Raw genomic sequence first — 17313 nt, forward strand, 5'->3', positions numbered from 1 at the left:
ACGCTCCCATTCACTGAAGCCACCCCGAGATTTCTCCTCCCTTCTCTACACGGTTTGTGCACGGCTGTGTTCACACCCTGACACAGGACAAGAAATGAATCAAAGCCAGGGAACCACTGCTCCCAGCCCCAGCACACGGACCCCAGGAGTGGGACAGCAGTTTGGGGTTCCCGGTCCCAGCCCCAGCTCAGGGCAGGGCGCTCCCCACTGCACACCACAGTTGTGGCTACCAGAACCCCGAACCACGGTGAGGATGGAGGTGTCCCCCACTGGGGTTGCGCCCCCAGAGCTCCACTGTCCCTCACTGCTGAGTTCCCCATCTCTTCCCTGCCTCCAGCTCGGGGGGGAGGAGGGGGCAGTGCCAAGGCATCCAATGGCCCCAAAGGGAGCTCAGCTTTGGCACATCATACCTGGGCATGGGGTGCTGGCATCAAGACGCCAGGTGTAGACTCCTGGCAGCATCCCAGTGCCTGGGGCTTCCCCACTGCACTCTGAAACTCTGCTTCTCTGCTGCAAGCTTGCTCACCTGAATGCCAGTCTCTTTCATAGCCTAACAGTGCCAAACTCTGCATGCTGAGGATGTTCCAAGGAGCTCCTCTCACCAGGACCTTTGCCACAAGACCTGGGGTGCAGGAAAGCAAAGCAGAGCAGCAAGCACAAAGCTGCTGGGGAGAGCTGCACAGGGACATGGGGACACACTGTGCCCCAGGAAGGACCGGGCTGAACCGGGCAAAGCCATCAGCTTCCCAGCTCAGGGGCTTGGATCCAGAGAAGTTCTTACCCAACCAGCGCTGCTGCCAGCAACAGGAATATGGCTTATTCCATCCAGCAGGAGTGGGAAGGGAGGATGTGACAGCAGTCGGCTCCTGGGGAGCAGCAGCCCATGGGGAAGGGGGGGGGGATGCGGCCCCCCAGTGGTGGGATGCAGCCATAGGGCCGGAGTTGCCAGAGCCCCACCTGGGCTCCGCTGGGTGCCCGCAATGGGGCTGAGCCGTGCGGATGGCAATGGGTCCCACAGCAGCTCCTCCAGCACTCAGACACCTCTCCACGTGAAGCAGCCGCAGGGAAGCATCTGGAGCGATGGGTTTCTACGCTGTGCCGTCAGGAGGCAAACAGCAGCTCCAAGCACGATGGGAAACGCGGAGCTCCGTGGCTCAGCCCCTGCTGACACGCAGTGGTGGCCCACGCTGCATCCCGTGCTGCGTCTCCTCCAAGCGCTCCGTCCTCGTGCTCCTCCTGCATCCCCCCAGCTCCTGCAGCACAGCTCCGCTGTCCCTGCGCACCTCTCCCCAGCAGCAGCCAAAGCTGGAGCGGCCCAGCATCTCATTCTCACCCCACGGGAGGCACAGCAGGAGAGGGGAGGCAGCCAGGTCTCCCGCAGAGGTCATGGATGTCCGTGCTGGTGCTGGAGCCCCAAGCAAGCACAGTGAGTGTGGTCATCCGGCTCCGGTGGCACCTCCATGCAGCGATGCTCGGCGATCCCCATGGGCAGAACGGAGGCGGTGAGGCCGCGGGTCGGTGATGCAGCAGTGGGGAGGGATGTTGGGCGAAGGGGATGGGGCATGCAGCCAGAGGGAGCGATGCTGGAGAATGAAAAGAACCATCCGAGTCTTTAACCTCTTCCCCTGGAAGCTATTGGGACTGTCTGGAAACCCTTCCACAGCTGTCAAAGGGTATTTCAGCTTAAAACAGAACAGCGACAACAAAAAAGAACCAAACCAAAGGTTGCGTAACTGAGGTATCGGTAGCTCTGGGTCGCTTTCAATGTCCGCCGCGCCGGCTGCAGGTCCTCTATTTGTTCTTCCCAAGAGCTGCGTCCACTTCTTCCTCTGGCTTCAGTGAGTGCCACTGGGCGATGGGCCGCCGCGGGTTGGCCAGCATGTCAGACCAGTGCCGCAGCTCCGTGCCCGTGGAGTTGAAGCCCGTGAAGATCTTGCCGATGGCTTCGTTCTTGCCCAGCTTGTCGTAGTCCAGCACCGTGATGACCACCTGCACTTTCTGGGGGAGGAAGCAGTCGTTAGAGGTGCGGGAAGGCAGAGCCCCAGGGGTCCCACAGGGCTGAGCCACACAGTGGCCTCTTTTGGGGCAAAGTCCCCTCCGTCCTTCCACCACTCCATCCCACAGAGACACGGGGTCACAGTGGGGACTCCGCTCACCCTCACGTGGCCACCCTTCCCAAACCTGGGGTGAGCACTGCAGGTCCAGGAGCAAAGGAACGGGTAGATGTGGCACTGAGGGACGAGGTTAGTGGCATGGTGGGGACGGGGTGCAAAAACCTGATGAACTTTGAGGTCTTCTCCAACCTTAATGATTGGATGATTCTATGGAAGCCCCAGCCCTGCCTTGGGCTGGGTTTGAAGGTGCGTCTCCAGACCAGGCTCAGGGATTGGGTTCCAGCTGGACCAGCAGCTCAGCAGGAGGCCTCAGGCTGCCGGGACATCCTTCACTTCCCCCCGCCCACATGTCCCCACGGATGTCAGCACACCAACCTGTATCTGCTCAAAGGGGATCTCGAAGCTGAAGGACTCGTTGAAGTAAGGGTTCAAGGTCTTCTTCTTAACTGTGGTCTTCTTCTTCTTCAACCTCTTCCCGTTCTGCAGCAGGTGGATCTTCACATAGGGATCTGGGTGAAGGGGGGGCATTAAGCAGGGCTGGGACACCCATGGGACACCCTGGGGCAGATCTCAGCCCAAGATGAGGGCACTGGGAGGTGAGGAGTTTGGAGGTTTGTGGATGGAAGCCGAAGCCAAAATATTTCCAATTTAGGGAGTCGCTGGGCAAGGGATGGAGCTGCCCTGCCTGCTGTGTCTCTCCTTGCAGGGGGGCTGGGAGCAGCAGATGCCCCATTGATGGAGCAGGAGATGCCAGCAATGAAACCAAACCTTGTCACGCACTGAGCACCAAACTACCCTTCCCAAGGGGCAGGGGGCTCGTCTTCCCTGCAGCCAGACTTCAGGCTGCCTCCAACAAAGGACTCTGAGAGCACTGGGATGGGTCAGCAGGATGACGCCCCCGAGCAGCACCCACCTGAGAGTCCCCCAACATCCATCTTCTTCAGGTTCTTGGCCTCCAGGATGCAGACGGTGAGCTTGCCGGCCGTGGGCACGTAGCGGAGGGAGATGCAGATGTCTCCAAGCTTCTCCGGCTGCCGAGCAGAGCGTTGGCAAAAAGGAGGAACTGGGTCAGACCCGGCTCACGGCACCGAGGTGGGTCCATCCCGAGTGCTGTGGGGCCGTTCCGCGTCTCAGCTCTCACCTCCTCCTTCTCACCGCTCTGCAGGTCCCGCCACTCCTCGATGGGTTGGCCCAGATCCACCGTGTTCATGGGCACCTTCACCTCACCAATGATGTCGTGCTTGGAGAAGCGATCGAAGTCGTAGATGGCCATCACCAACGTCTTCCCACCCAACTCCTGGTAAGGGACCTGCACAGGGAAGAGCCACCCGGTGGCATGGAGCCCCAAGGAGCCTTCAGCACCCAGCGAGGCGCAGCTGTGGGGTCAGGCAAGGTCCTCACCTTGAAGGTGAAGGTCTCGTTGAAGGCAGGGTTGAGTGTCTTCTTCTGCACCTTTGTCTCATACTTCTTCTTCTTGTCGGGGAGCAGGAACACCTTGACGTAGGGGTCTGAGGTGCCACCCATGTCCAAAGCCGGCAGTTCAGCCGCTTGCAGGATCCCCACGGTCAGCTGGAGGGGACAGAGTGCCTTCAGCACAGCAGGCTCCCAGCCCGAGGTGGGAGATTTTTCCTCCCCAGATGAACCCCCTGGGTAAATCCCAGCCCCTCCAGCACCTGGTTTGCCTGGAAATCATAATCCAGCGAGAACTGCAGCTTGCCCAAGTTCTCTGGCTCCTTCTCCTCTTCTTCACCTTCCCCCTCCGTCAGTCCTGTCTCTGCGTCGTCATCGTCCTGGTGGCCAGAGCAGCACCCAGGGAGAGCGGCACAAAGGAAAAGAGTGATGTCATGGACAGCACTGGGGAGAGACCCATGGCAAGGCAGGGAGCTGGGTGTTTGTATGGCCCCACTGATCCCCTGGGACACAGCATCCCCTTAGTATTTGGGAATCACCTTTGGGAATCAACCCCTTTGCTGCAGCACACAGGTTGGATATGCACTGCAGCATCAGGCCCCAGACCCACTGGTCCCATGAAACCCCCTTCCCCCATCCCCTCCTGGCTCCCATAATGGGGAGATGGTCCTGTTCTGCACAGCACCATCCACCTGGAGATCCCCAAACCCTGGGGACACCAAACCAGCAGAACCTTGGAGCACCCCGAAGGACTTCACCTGGTTGCCCGACTTCATGTCCTTCATGTTCATGGCATTCTTCATGCCTTTGCCCTTCTCCTTCTTGTTCTTCTTCTTCTTGCAGCAGCATTTCTTGCAGATGCAGAAGCAGCAGGTGAGGAGGAGGAGGCCAGCAACCACCGCGATGGCGATGAGGGCCCATGGAGGCACTGCAGGGACAACAGTTCAGCCCCATCTGGCCCCACCACCCCACACCCTGCGGAGCCGTGGGGAAGGGGTCCCGGGAGGAGGGGCAGCCACTCACAAGGGATCTTGTTGAGCTCATTCATGAACTTCTCCCTCAGCTTGGCAAACATGTCCTCCTTGCTCTCTCCCGGCCCCGCAGCCTCGGTGGAGTTCTCCATGGTGGCCATGGGCATCGTGGTGGCCGTGGCCTCCGGGGCCACCATGGATGCTTGCTTGAATGTCATGCTGGGACTGGGGAACCCTGCAACACAGCACAGGTCCCTTGGTCCCTGCTGTGACCCTGAGCAGCCACGTTTCCTGGCCCTTTTCACCTCCAGAGCCCCTACAAACTCCCTGCAGGAGCTCCAGATGCTGCTGCCATCCAGCGGGGCCGTGGAGGCACTTCCAGCCCAAGTGGGGTTGAGATGACCCACACACCCCTGTGCCCTCTCCCACTGGAGATGTCCCCCTGATGACTCAGTGGCATCATATGGGCCCTGTGGTGGGGCTGTTCCATTGGTCCCTGATTGCATCACAGCACACAGAGTGCAGAGCTGAGCCTCCAGCTGCAAATGAAGGTGACATCCCACAGTGCCAGCCATGAGTTCCTCCCTGATGCTCCCAGCCTAAAGCTCCCATTCCAGCTCAGCACCGTGTCCCAGCTGCTCCTGTCACCTCCCAGTCCCTCAAGATACAGAGCAGCCCCCAAGAACGGGGACACCCAGCCCGAGAGGTGCAGATGTGGCACTCACTTCTGCAGCAAAAGCAATGTGAAGGGCACCAGGACCCGACCCAGGTGGCCTCCATAACCCTGGCATAGAGAAGAGGGCAGGAATTTGTCCCACCCACCCCACCTGAGGCAGCCCCTCAGAAAGCACCAAAACAGCGCAAACTCATCACTTCCATCCCTGCTGCAGTCAGTGCCAAGGTCACTGCTTCACCACCACCCGAATGCTTCTCTATTGAGAAACCACAGAACCCAAAGGCAGGGCCAAAGTTTTCAGGCTGCTGGTGCTGTTTTGGGGAACTTAAAGCCCAGGACTGCAGGAGAAGGTGCTCAGCAGCTCTCAGTGCTGAGTGGGGCTGGCACCAGCCCTGCCTGCAGCTTGGAGCAATGCCTGCAGTGAGCAATGTCTGCTTCAAGCCCTGCTGCAGCTCTGAGCAATGCCTGCAGCACTGAGCAATGCCTGCAGCTGAGCAATGCCTGCAGTGAGCCCTGCTTGCACCAAGCCTGCCTGAGGCTCTGAGCACCTCCTGCAGCCCGCAGTGCTCCCCTTGGAGCTGCACCAGGACGTGTTCAGCTCAGGAGCTCCCACTCAGCCCCAAACCCTTCCTCCCCCTCAGAGGTCCCGCAGCAGCAGCAGCAGCAGCCCCGCTCTGCTCTCCATGGGATGACTTTCTCTCCAAACTGCTGATGCACACATTTCTGCCCATCTGTTGTGGAAATGCCAGAAACCATGTCAGAGAGGTGAGGATCCGGGGGCGAGCAGCCCTTCCTTCACTGCACCCATCAGTGCCACATTCAGTGCCACCCGTCTGTCCTTCCTGCAATGCCACAGCCATGGGTTGCAGCACGGTGCAAGGAAGTGCAGCCAAGTGGGAGGAGGAGAAGGAGGAGGCAGCCTGCACCTGTGTGCACGTCCGTGTGGATGTCAAGGAGTTTGGCCATGCACAGAGGGGGACTCTGCACAGCCCTAAGGGTGACATTTTCCATTGCTTTTGGTATTGCCTTTTCACACCGTGAGCACCAGGCATCCCCACATCCCCCCTCTGCCACCACCCCACATTGTCCCCTCCCCGTGCAGTGCAGTGCAGTGCAGGTGCAGCAAAGGCACTGCAATGCAGCGCTGCAGGGCTCAGGTCTGTGTGCTGCTTGCTGGTTTTATTTTTTTCTCTTGCACATTTTTTTCTTTCTGTTTTCTGTCCATTCGAAGGAAAGCTGTCGTGGGGGGGATGGCAGCTCCCTCACCCCCCTGCCGCTCTGTCTCCTGTGCATTCCATTCACACCCATCTCCCCTCGCCCTTGGCCCAAGAGCAGATGGGGGTTCAGCACCAGCAGCACCGCAGGGCTCTCACCCTCACCCTGCAAACCCCCATGGAGATCCCCCTGGGATTCCTCCATGACGACACTGGGGAAGTTCTGCATCCAGCTGCAGTTTGGGCTCAGGAAATCCTTCCGGTGATCCCTTCATCGCTCCCATTCCCATACACAGCTTCAACCCACAGAGCCTCCGCAAGAAAAAAAGGGCACCAGAGCTTTCCCCGTGCAACAGCCCCCAGGCACAGCAGCACCACAGTCCCCACTGCCTTTGGCATGGAGGGAAAGGGATGGGGATATATGGACAGGAAGAGGGACGGGGCTGCAGCCATCCCTATCACAGCCTCCCAGGGCAAAGCAGGGTGCATGGGCAAGAAGTGGGGGCTGCCCGGGACCACAAGGACCAGAAACAGACAGAGGTGTGGGGACATGCGGAAGGGCAGAAAACAGCAGCTAATCATGATTAATGAAGCTGAGGCAGCAATTAGTGGCAGCACGCCTGGATGGCCGGCTGCAGGAGCCACAATTCGCCTCGCTCGGGTTCACGCAGTGGCTGTGCCTTGTCCCAGGGTGACCCAAAGATGGGCTCCAACCACACAGCACATCCCACAGAGGGAAACGGAGGCAAACAACGAGGACTGTCATGGGGGGGGGGGGAACAGTGTGAGCTGCAGAGGGCTCTGCTGGGGCTGCCAGCACCGATCCCAGCCGAGATGCGGCACAATCCCACGCAGGGAGCGGCTGTGCTGGAAGTGCTGCGTTGAGCAAGGACCCTGCTCCTCCATCACAGCCTCTGTGCTATTGAAAGCAGAGCCTGGAGATGCAGAGCAGTTAAATACAGTCTTAAAGGTAGCCTTCATCCATCATTTGGCCACCAGATTAATGGCTCAGGACGTCCCCCAGCCGGAACGTGGTGCTCCCTCTGCCCAGCGCTGCTGCAGCTCCCATCAGTGCAGCACACACAGCTGGAACAGCTGAAGGTCGATGGATGAATGGAGCTGGAGGGTGAAGATCACACCCCACAGCCCCAGCCCACACTGAGCCCGAGGGAAGGGGCTGGGAGTGCTGTGGGGATGGGATTCAAAAGTACACAGGGAGGTAAAAACAAGTGGCGAGTGCACGGTTGCAAAGCAGGCAGCTCTGAGCTGCACATGGTGCATCTGCCATCCCAGGGCTTCTCTCAGGGTCCCTGCAGGGCTCAGCTGTCCCAGCTGTCCCAGTTGTCCCCTGCCCAGCAGGACGCAGTGTGGGCTGCAGACGGCACTCCCTGGAGCTGCTGCAGCGCCGTCACAGCAGCTGCTCTTCTCCTGCCCTGTTGAAAGCATTTGGCTCCTCAGCGCTTTGAGACCCCACGGAAGGCAGCTCCATGGCTAATTAGCAGGGAAGCAAAGCAGACATGGCTCCGAGGCACCTGCGGAGGCCATGGGGTGCTGGGAGCAGCCCTCCTGGTGCAGGAGCACAGACACAGCCCTGTGCTGCAGAGAAGTTTTGGCTCACGTGTTGTTGCAGTGCCCTCAGCCCCCACGCAATGACACCACGGAGAGCTGCTAACCACCACCAACCCTCCCCAAACCACCACCAACCCTCCCCAAACCGCCACCAACCCTCCCCAACTGCTGACAGGCGCTGCCCATCCCAGCCTGCTCCCCACGCCATGCTGGCTGTGCTAAATAGGGCAACAGAAGGCGCTGGGGCAGAGCCATCCCAAGCAGCCGGCTGCGCACCAGGTTGGCACCACGAAGGCTTGGTGTGGCCGTGTTGGTGCTGCTCTGCCCACGCCGGGACGCTCCGTGCCTTGGAGCTGCGGTGTCTCCAATCAATAGGAGGAGAAGGCAGACGATGGCTCCTGGGGCAGAGCCAGGAGCTGAGCCAGGAGCGTGGAGTCGAGCCGCATCGATTTTGGTTTGGAGGAAGGAGAGTGATGGCACAGTGCTGGCAGCCCCTGCCCACCTCGCCTGCTCCCAGCAAACCTGGGATCCGAATCCCCCAAATCTGTCTGGCTGTGCAGGTGGATTAAAGCCGCTGGGCAGCCATGCAGCTCCAGGTCCTCTGCAGCCTGAGCTGCAGCCCTGAGGTGCTCCCAGGGATTTGGGGCACACATCACACATCCTGGAGGAGCAGCACAACCAAACGGGGCTCGCTGTGCTACGAGGTCTCCTGCCCCAGCCATCTTTGGTCACGGCCCACATCCCCAAAGTGCCACCACGCACTGAACTCAGTTCACACGCTGCCATCATTCCAAGCACCAGAACGGCTCCTGCAGCCCCTGCAGTGCCTGCACAACCACCCCATGGCACCCACGCACCACCTCCAGCTCTCTGTGGGACAGGTATCGCTGAACATGGCACCAGGACTGCACCTCCTGCACCTCCTGCCAGCAGCAGTCGCTCCCTTCCATCTCCCAGCAATGCCCAGCCCAGAGCTCTGCTCTGCTGCACTCTTTGAGGAGGAGCAGAGGAGCAAGGAAGACCTAAAATGATGCCTTTAAGCAGAACCACGAGCTTTCCTTAAGACGCAGAAGCAGAACCACAAAGCCAGGAGCCCCTTCTGTGCAGGGCTGTGGATGCAGCACTGCCTGCGTTCAGCAGCGCTGGTTTGGTGCAGAGTGCAGGGTGGCCACACGAAGGGGCACACCGCAGCAATTCAGCACAGCACAGAGCAATCCCAGCATGCGGGCTGCAGCGTGGGCACATCCCATAGAAGCACCCCATAGGGACAGGGATGGCCCCTGTCCGGACCCAGAGAGCAGACCCCATATGGCAGCAATGCTCCAAGCAGCCAGCATCTGGGGGATCACATCCCATGATTTGGGGCTGGTCGGGATGGGTGATGCAGGCAGTGGGTGGCAACAGTGCAGGGCATCTTAGATTCCAGCCACACACTGCCTAATTTACGGTTTAATTAATAAATGGGGAATTATGCTGGGTTGATCCAATACCTCTGGACGTGCGATGTTATCAAAATCCCATTACCAATGAAGGAAGGCATGAAGAGCAAAATTAGCTTTGGCATCTGAAACATTTCAGCCGATGCGATAACACAATTATTAGGGCTAATAATCAAAGAGCACTTGGGGGAATGCAGGCTCCTGTGGGAGCTGAACACGGGGTGGGGATGAGGGGGGAGCAGAGGGGCTCCCACCCAGCGGGCAGAGCCATCTGCAGCCAAGGGCAAAGCTCACAGACAGCCTCCACTGCTCAGAGCTCCGGGTGTGGGGACAGCAGGACGGCACTGAGCTCTGCTGCGGGGTTAGGGGGAAAAGAAAACAGCACCAGGGATGGAAATCAGCGGGCACTCGGTCCCATCTATTTGCCTTGGGCACTGATCTTGCTCGAGGACACCCCACCTCCCTGCGCAGCCAGGAGGAGCAGAAACTCAAGCAATAATTAGGAACCGCAGTCATTTGGCGCCGGGAGCTGGGCCTCTGCCAGCAGCACGGTGAGCAGAGCAGCACCCGCTGCCGCCCTGCAGGAGCCCTCTGCGCTTCGGCGCCCCTCCATCAGCTTCCCATGGGCTCCAGCAGCACGGAGCCGCTCCCCCAGGAGTGAGCGCTGCAGCGCCCAATGAGCCGCTGGGCGGCTGGGGGTCCGTCTGTGTTTCCCTCTCCCCCTCCCGCCGTGGCATCGGGCAGAGAGCGCTGAGCCAGGGCTGCCCGAGGCGATGCGGTGCGGGGGACATTTGCACACCGATACTGCTGGGCTGATGTGGGGGGAGAAATGCACTCCTACAGGGATGGGGTCCAGGAGCTCCCGGTAAGGGGATCCCACTGCCCAGTGCGGGGGCTGGAGATGTGCAGGTAACTGGGAACAAGGTCAGATCCATCCCCACGCTTCACCACCTGCAAGAAGCGGGCAGAGCATCGCTCCCAGAGGAACACGGGGCTGCTGGGGTGTCCGATGGGTTCGCGCCGTTCCCGAGCTGCGTGGCTCATGTCCCACTGCTCAATGACCTTGGGTGCATCACCTCTCACAGCACCCCACGCTCACCCCGAGTCGCAAACCAGCAAAGCCTCTCTGCTTCTCTGCAGCAGCATCCAGCCACGAGCACTGACCCCCGCGGTGAGGTGAGAGCCCCGGGCATCCCGCAGGGCCCCAGCAGCCTACGGCAGCGTGGCCGAGGCGCTGCGCTAGCGAGGAATAATGCAGCAGGCAGGAGACGACGCCTGCCGGTCGTCGAGCTCCCATACAGCGCGCACAGAGCGGAAAATCTGCAGCAGCACCTGAGTGCACCATCAGGTAGAAGTTTTGCTGCTGCAGAGGGGCGGGTGGGGGACCCCTGGACAACCTGCAGTGGTGACATCCCAGGATGGGTGCCATCATAGGGAGGGTGTCATAGCAGGGAGGTTGAGGTCCCAGGGTGGGTGACATCCCATCGCTGCACCAAAGGCGCACGCAGTGCAGGGGGACACACACGGAGGTTCCAAAGCTCGGGCTGCAGTTGGGGACCACCGAGCAACGCGTGACACAGTCACTTTGTCCAGCTGCCTTCCCCCGTGCGATTGGCAGAGCTTTTTTGGGGTCGCTGCCGCTCCTCTGAAAGTAGGCTGCGGGCGGGATGCGGGCACACAGCCCCTTGTAGCCCAACGCTGCCGCCCCGCACCGCTCCACCGCCGCACCCCGCGTGCAGGAGGAGCGCGGAGGATGCTGCAGCCCCGCGAACGGACCGGCAGAGCTGGCCGCGGTCCAGGACGCGGCGGAGAACCCCGGGAGCTGCCGGTCCGGAGCCGCGATGCTGCCGCCGTTTACCCGCACCGCACCGCACCGTGGCTGCAACTGCGGGGATGGGGAACCCCCGGCCACCTCTCAGCGCCGGGATTCCAAGGGCGCTCCCGGCCCCGAACGCGCGTGGGTGCGCGGCTGAGAGCCACCAGTGGTCCGGGGCGCCCTGAAACCCGGGGTGCATCCCGCATCCCGGGGGGGTTCCCACATCCGGGGGCGGTGGTTCTTTCAACCCGGGGGGATCCCGCAGCCGTCAGCCTCGCAGACGGGGGAACCGAGAGCGCATCGCCCTATGGGCAGCCACCGGCACAGCCCCTGGCACCGGGCAGCGCCCAGAGCCCGCAGTCTCCTCGCGTCCCCGGGATCCCGCACCAGCCCCGCACCGACACCGGGAAACGGAGCAGCCACCCGTACACACCGGGGACGGATCACCGGGGGAGCGGGCAGCCCCGTCCCGCAAAACCCGCACCGCTGCGGCACCCGGGGAGCGCCGAGAGAAACTTCGGCGGGCGCGAACTTACCGTGCGCTGCGGCGGAGCGCGGTGCGGTGCGGTGCGGGACGGGTGCAGGCGCTGCGGCAGCACCGGCCCCTCCGGGCTCGCGTGCAGCGGCTCCGCGTAGCCCCGCCCACTGCCCACAAGCCACGCCCCTCCCTCGGCAAGCCACGCCCCCCTCCGCAGTCCGCCCCGCCCCCAGCGCTGTGCTCGGCGCGGGGTCCCCGCAGCGAACCGCGGGGCTGCGGGCTGCGAGCTGCCAGACCCCCCCAACCCCGGAGCTCCGCCCGTGCCGGGCGCAGCCAGGAGCCCTCCGTGCAGCCCCGAGGGGGCCGTGGGGGGCAGAAAGGTCGGGGTCACCTTGGGAGCGTGGGCTGGCCGCGTACCTGTACCGACCGGATGATGTAACTGTAGTCAGCGCTGCGGCGCCCCAGTGGTGCTGCTGCAGCTGTGGGGTGATGATGTACCTGTACGTGGGTGCTGCTGTACCTAGACAGGGTGGTGATTCAGCTGTATGGGGCACTACTCAGCCCATACCGGGTAGTGCAGCTTCCTATAGGTGCTGCTGTACCTGCACGGAGTTGTACTGCAGCATCCACACATCACATGCTGCAGCACCCCATGGGTGCCACTGTACGAATATGGGCTGATGGTGTGCACGTACTGGGTGCTGCAGCACCCATGGGTGCTGTCATACCGATGGGGGTGGTGTAGTCAGATCCTGTAGTGGCAAAGCTGACACAGCTTGGAGCAGTGATGGAGCACCTGGTGGGAAGCCAGGGCCAAGCAGGGGAGCTCAGGTGTGTGCAATGTACCTGAGTGACAGGAAGGGGTGGAGCCAGGGCCCACCCCAGCCCTCTTCTAAGGTCTGGCAGTGGAAGTGAGAGCATCTTGCTGGAGGTCCCTGTCTTGTGGAGGTCTTCTAAAGGTAAGCAGTTTTTCTTCTGCTGTTTTTGCATCTACGGTTGCTGCATTTGAGCTTGTCCTCATTTGCTGCAGCCCAGGACTTTGTTACCCTGCTATCACTGCTGTGCTTTCCATCACATTACAGCATCACACACCCAAACTGAGTGCAGCTGCACCTGGAGTGGACGCAGTGGTCCCCCAGCATCACTGCTGTATCTATATGGGGCAGCGACCCACCCACCCCCAGTAGAGCAGTACAGGTGCTCTGAATGGGGCTGAGGCCCCACAGTTGCTGGGGCAGACTGGCAGCTCGTTGCTGCCATCCCTGTGCAGAACCCTGGGAGCCAATGGGAAGAGCCCACACGAGGATCCTCGCTGTGCTGGCATTATTTCACAGCTTCTGGAGCATTTTTCCCTTCCTGGCACCGCTCTGTGGAGTGGAAAACAGCTCCAGGGCACCGTGCAGCCTCCCTGCAGGTCCTCACCTGTTCCCCAGCACTGTGCACGACAGCCCAGCATTACAGATTGCGTTTGGGGCACTGTGTGCAGCGACAGAGGACACGCAGCCAGGCAGTACAGGAGATAACTTTATTGAACCCAATGGTGTGAGACAGACGACCGAGAGAGACATGCCGGGTGGTGCGGGCGGCGTGGGCAGCAGGAGCTGACTTGGTGCAGGGCTGGGTTGGTTACTGTCCTTCGGAATGAGCCTCAAGCCTTTTCCTGGCTTCCTCGTGTACTTTCTTTAAGTAAAAACGACGAATGGTGGCAGAGTCCAGGTGGTGTTTGTTCCTCTGATTGTTCCCGCAGCTATGTACAACGTGGGGTTGGGTTTCCACATCAGGTATAAAACGGAGCGAGTTTACAAACTTGGAGGCGAGGGAAAAAGCAAAGACAGACAGGCGAGAGAGCAGTAGAAATCTGGACCAAAATCTTAAAGAGAAATTTAAAAAGTGCTATAAAACCCCTCGGCAGGAACACCATGCAGTTAAGAAACACAAAACCCAGTCAGTTACACAGATCATCTAAAACAGGAATTTGTCCATTTTCATCTTTTATTTAATTAAAAAAAGGTTTGTTTCTTCTTTTAATAGAAAAAAGCTAAAATTGTAAGGTTCAGGCCCCTGGGCAGCAGCAGCTCGAGGGTGGTGGGGGGGCTCCTGGTGCTCCAAGGGGCCGCGGGCACCTTTGGGGTGACGGCACCTCGGGGCCAGCAGGCAGCCTTAGCACAGCGTCCCCACGGGGACAGCAAACACCTGGGGGTGGCCGGCAGCCCCAGCAATGGGCAGAGCAATGGTGGGATCCATGGGTGTGGGCACCCTGAGGGTACCCAACCTCCCCAGTGGGTGCCACCACACTGGGGGACACCAACAGGAGCCACCAACGCCGGTCCCCTTTGGGTGAGGGACCCCACTAGGAAGCCCCACCCAGCAGCCACCGTGCCCAGGGCTCGGCTGTAGCTGCTGTTCATCCCACAGGGCTTGGGTGTCTGCACCCACAGGTTATGGGGCGACCCCACAGGCCACACAAGGGGACGCTGCAGTGCGTGTCCCGTGAGGGTTTGTGGGGTGTTTTGGTGGCTCCGTGGTGGCGCCAGGGATGAAATTCCAGTGTGAGGCTGCACCAACGCCGTGCACTGCGGGGCTCCTCCAGGGCCCCCAAAGGTGCTTTGTGCCCCGTCCTCAGGGCGTTAAGGTCCCGAGGGGGGTGAGAGGGGAGTGCGGGTCCCCAACCTCGAGCTGCTGCTGAGCCAACACCTGGTACAATCAGAAAAGAAGTCAGCACAGCACAGTTATCACAGAGTACAAAAAAAGGAGAAAGACGCGCAGGGTCGGACCCCGCCAACTCACGCAGGGCGTTCGACTACGGATCTATTTACAGCGAGTCCTCAGCTGACAACACAACAGAAGGCAAACGGAAAGCCCTAACGTCCAAGCCAGCGTGGGGAGGGACAGCCCTGTGCAGAGGGGCTGGCAGCGGGGAGGCCGTGGGACAGACGGAGAAGTGAGCACCATGGGGCCGCGCGGGAGGGCTGCGCGGGCAGGAGAGCACCGAGGGCAGCGGGGGGCACACAGAGCCCCAGGGAGGTGGGGGGGTCCCTGAAGGCAGTGGGGGGCAGAGCAGCCGTGGGGAACCGCTCCCCTAAAGGTGCTGTGCCCTCTGCGGGGCCGGGAGGAGGGGAAGAGAAGGGTACTAAAGGGACCGAAGGCAGTGGCCCCAGCTGGGCAGTGCACAGTAAAGCACCAGCACCACGGTCCCATCCCAGCCCAGCTGGCTTTGGAGGCAGCAAATGCAGGCCGTGCCAGTGGCCCCCCCCCTCCAGCCCTGCGTGCCCCCTACCCACAGGGATTAAGGCAGTGCAGGGAGCAGCGCCTGTGACATTGCACCATAGGGCCAAGGGGACGCGTGGCCCCAGCTGGATGTCCCCAGAGCACCAGTGTGGGTATGGAGAGCCCATGCTGAGAGGGCACTGTGCGGCTGCAGGGCACCGGGTGGGCCTGGGGGGGGGTCACGAAACCCCATGGGGCAGTGGTGAGCCAGAGGCGCGGGGACAATGTCAGGCACGGCTCTGTCCCTGTGCCACCCAACCCAGCAGCAGAGAGGGGATGGGAGCAAATTGCCACCCCTTGCCCCCATGGCATTGTGCTGCCCCTTGGCAGCCCCACAGCACCCCCCTGGCCCAAGGCCACACTTTGCCTTGTGCTTTTGGGGAGGGGGCCTCCAGGCAAAGGGGCTCTCCGGGTGCACCCCCCTACCACCACCTGCCCAGACCCATCCCAGCCAAGATATGAGGCAACTGGAGAGGTGGATTTGGGGACTGGAGGTTGTCCAGTGAGCACCAGTTGTGTGACGGAAGTGTGTGGAGTGGTGGGACCAACAGCTGTAAAAGAAACCAAAAGGAAGCAGAGCTGCTCAGGGGGGGGGAAGCGATGGGCACCAGAGCATGGGCTCAGGCTTGGGAGAGCAAAGAACCAGAACAAAAAAGGGAGCAAAGCAAAGTCTGGACTCGGTCAAACGAAAAAGGGAGGGGGGAGTAATAAAATAAAATAACCGAAGCGGGGTTTATTGGGTTGTCCTGGGTGCAGCGGCTGCCAAGCAGGTTAAATGAGGAATGTACAAAGAGAGCAGTGGGAGCACGGAGCCGGACACACAGACACGGCCACACGTCCTCCCACCCCCCAGCTCCAGCCCAGGGGGCTCCCACGGGGTCCCTGCCCCACGCAGGGCCCATCCTGCAGCTCCCTGGAGCGGGGGCTTGGCCGCAGCGGCCCCAAAACCCGAGAGTTTGCAATAGAGACAGAAAAACCAAGAAGAGAAACCAAGATTCTCCTACCCCCAAAGAGGGGTGGGGAAGCGGAGCCTCGCACTCTCCCACAGCAGAGCTGAGCTTCCCCACGCTGCGCAGAGCTGCACAGGGCTCCGCTCCTCACCGCTCGCTCGCCAGCCCCAGCCCTGCGCTCCAGGCTACCGGAGGAGGAAGAGGAGGAGGAAGGCAGCCCGGCGGCCGCCCCCTGCACCTGGGCCGGCATGTGCGTGCCTCACAGAGTCGATTGCAGGTCGGGATCCACCATGGTTTCACGGTCCGGAGACTCGATGTAGTTGGCGGCTTCCTGGAGCTTCAGCAGCATGGCCATCTGTGGGGAGCAGCGCGTGGCACTCAGCCCGGAATCCTTGCCCTCCCAAAGAGCCCACCCAGGAAAAGGGGGACTTCAGAGAGTAAAGCAAAGCCTGGATGTGCTGCAAACCCTTCCCCCCCCCCCCCCGTGAGCTGGCCTTGATGGCCAAGGGCCCACCTTCGCCGGGGGAAGGGCCCCGGGTGCGCTGAGGGATGTGGCTGGAGGGCACAGAGAGATGGGCTGAGGGATGGACTTGGTGATCTCAGAATCATTAAAGGTGGAAGGATCACTGTGATTTAGGAGTGGACGCAGTGGGGACGGGGTGCCGGTTGGACTTGATGTTACCAAAGGTCTTTTCCAAACTCTATGATTTCTATTGGTGCCAGCATCCTGCACCCACCCAGGAAGACCCAACTTTTCTGCATCTCTCAATCAGGGTTTTTACACCAAAAACTAACTGGGAAAGCAATGCTCAGCTCCGTGCTGCTCTCCCTCCACCAGCACCACCCACCCCCTCCCCAGCACACCGCAGCCGTACCAGGGGGTCTGCATCCAGGGAGCTGGGCGTTGTGTCTTTGACGGTGCGCTCCTCAGGGGGGGAGACAGTGCTATGGGGTCCGATGGTGGGTGGGGGCAGGTGGTACAGCTTGGACTGGTCTTGCTGTGCTGATGGCCAGGGCAGGGTGTCCCGCACCCACTCCACGGGGTCCTCCCAGGCTGCCTTCTGCCCGTGGACCTGCAGGCAGGGAGCAAGAGAGGTGGCACCAAACCTTTACCCCACCCCAAGGGTGCCAGCACAGCCCAGGCGCCACCAGCTCTGAGCTGGGCACTGCTTTGTGTCCCCACGTGCCAGGATGCGCTGGGTACCTTGAGCCCATCTTTCGCCCCCTCCTGCAGGTAAGGGATGATGGAGTTGTTCCACAGGTCAATGAACCAGGTCCGGAAATCCTCGATTCCGATGGGGCAGGACAGGAAGAAGCAGGGACCTGCAGGAGGAGGCAGAGTACAGATGGGAGCTGGGCTCTCTGGCTCCAGCCACCCGCCCCACGCCAGCAAAGCTGCACCCAAAGAA

At 61.1% G+C, this 17313-nt stretch overlaps 2 protein-coding genes across 2 annotated transcripts in view; both read right to left on the reverse strand.

Annotated features, from left to right (window-relative positions):
• Positions 1-1791: 1791 nt before the first annotated feature.
• Positions 1792-4713, reverse strand: SYT2 (synaptotagmin 2). The gene is made up of 8 exons (XM_042836396.1): positions 4548-4713; positions 4283-4452; positions 3788-3904; positions 3516-3683; positions 3256-3423; positions 3028-3145; positions 2490-2623; positions 1792-1998 (listed from the first exon to the last, which is right to left on the reverse strand). The coding sequence occupies exons 1-8, from the start codon at positions 4711-4713 to the stop codon at positions 1792-1794; spliced, it is 1248 nt and encodes a 415-aa protein (XP_042692330.1).
• Positions 4714-16076: 11363 nt separating this feature from the next.
• NAV1 (neuron navigator 1) overlaps positions 16077-17313 on the reverse strand; it is a 158308-nt gene continuing 157071 nt past the window's right edge. The window contains exons 24-26 of the mRNA XM_042836372.1: positions 17109-17227; positions 16780-16977; positions 16077-16259 (exon numbers count right to left, since the gene is read on the reverse strand). Coding sequence (XP_042692306.1) covers positions 16164-16259; positions 16780-16977; positions 17109-17227 — 413 coding nt within the window. The 3' untranslated portion in view covers positions 16077-16163. The remainder of the gene's footprint in view (positions 16260-16779; positions 16978-17108; positions 17228-17313) is intronic.

This window comes from Centrocercus urophasianus, unplaced genomic scaffold (genome assembly GCF_019232065.1).
Source record: "Centrocercus urophasianus isolate 14NV4802_14NV808 unplaced genomic scaffold, USGS_Curo_1.0 seq_6, whole genome shotgun sequence".
Taxonomy (NCBI): Eukaryota; Metazoa; Chordata; class Aves; order Galliformes; family Phasianidae; genus Centrocercus; species Centrocercus urophasianus.